This window comes from Bison bison, unplaced genomic scaffold (genome assembly GCF_000754665.1).
Source record: "Bison bison bison isolate TAMUID 2011002044 unplaced genomic scaffold, Bison_UMD1.0 scf7180017860638, whole genome shotgun sequence".
In the NCBI taxonomy this organism is placed as follows: Eukaryota; Metazoa; Chordata; class Mammalia; order Artiodactyla; family Bovidae; genus Bison; species Bison bison.
The window spans coordinates 3,799-5,435 of NW_011491210.1; the positions used below are offsets into that span (position 1 = coordinate 3,799).

At 38.4% G+C, this 1,637-nt stretch overlaps 1 protein-coding gene across 1 annotated transcript in view; it reads left to right on the forward strand.

Annotated features, from left to right (window-relative positions):
- LOC104982815 (oral-facial-digital syndrome 1 protein-like) overlaps positions 1-1,637 on the forward strand; it is a gene marked incomplete at both ends in the record, with an annotated part of 15,897 nt that overhangs the window by 3,667 nt on the left and 10,593 nt on the right. The window contains one exon of the mRNA XM_010832266.1: positions 1,369-1,480. Within this exon, the coding sequence (XP_010830568.1) occupies positions 1,369-1,480 (112 nt within the window). The remainder of the gene's footprint in view (positions 1-1,368; positions 1,481-1,637) is intronic.

The window sequence follows — 1,637 nt, forward strand, 5'->3', positions numbered from 1 at the left end:
TTTCGGACTCTCTTTTGACTGATGGCTATTCCATTTTTTATAAGGGATTCCTGCCCACAATAGTAGATATAATGGTTGTCTGAGTTAAATTCATCCATTCCAGTCCATTTTAGTTTGCTGATTCATAGAATGTCGACATTCACTCTTGCCATATCCTGTTTGACCACTCCCAACTTGCCTTGATTCATGGACCTAACATTCCAGGTTCCTATGCGATATTGCTCTTTACAGCATCGGACCTTGCTTCTATCACCAGTCAAAACAAATGGACATGTCTGTGAGACATATTCATGGACACAAGAGAATGGACTTGTTTCCAAGGTTGTAGAGGGTGGGAATGGACTGGAAGCTTGGGATTAGCAAATTCAAACCATAATATATAGGATGGATAAACAACAAGGGCCTCCTGTATAGCGCATGGAACTATATTCGATATCCTGTGATAAACCATAATGGAAAAAATATATAAAAAAGATACATTTGTATAACTGAGTTACTACTCTACAGCAGAAATTAACATAGCATGATAAATCATCTAAACTTCAATACCATTCAAAAAAAGAAGATAGATGACCGATTAGATCAGATCAGTCAGTTTACACACTCGAACTCTGGTTTAGTCAACTGGTCTACGAAGGCTCCTGAGAAGGTTGCCATTTATGAAGAGCACCATGCCTTTATTCCACCACCTGGAATGCCCCTTCCCTTCTTGGCTTGATAAAATTGTCCATTCTTCAAAATCCAACTGGAATGTCAGGTCCTCATGATGCCTCTCCTGACCCCTCAATGATGTACTCCTCCAGGCATCATTCATCCTGTGGAGTCTCAATTTACTTTAATTGTGAAATCATCATGTTTGGTTTGTCTTTCTCTCCCTGAATAAACTGAGTTTTTTTTTTTTAAGGTGAAGACTGAGCTCTATCTGTACATCTTTATGTACACAACACCCAGTTTGGCCTTGAATATGTGATAGGTGTTCAGGGAACACATACATGGACGTATGGTCGTTCATTTGGGGCATCATCTTTTAAGTTTTATTCTATTACTGAATGAACATTTAGTTTCATTTTTTCTTGCTGAAAAACTTAATGAATTTTCTTCAGTATCTGAGAGGCATTAATGAAGTAATAAAATAACTATAGACAAGGGATGCTAGAAATACAAGGTAATGTAACTTAACAGTCCTTGGGAGATGAGGAAGTACAGTTTTGTGGGGATAAAAAGGCAAAACATACACCTTGCATTGGAACCTCTTGAAAATTGTTCCTTTAAATGTCCATCCTTTGTTTTCTAGAATTTAGGAAGCATTGTATTTGTTCGTCTCCTTTGTTTTCTTTAGCTTGCTTGGTAAAAGTTAATGCTTTCCTCTGCAGAATGAAACAAAAGAAATCTATGCCCAAAGGCAGTTTCTACTAAAAGACATAGATTTGCTGAGAGGCAGAGAAGCTGAGCTAAAGCAAAGAATTGAAGCCTTTGAATTGTAAGTAATGTGTGTCCATTTTGGACTTTCAGAATGAATGAGATGAAAAAGAACTAAATATGTCTGCTGCTGCTGCTGCTGCTGCTGCTGCTAAGTCGCTTCAGTCGTGTCCGACTTTGTGCGACCCCATAGATGGAAGCCTACCAGGCTCCTCTGT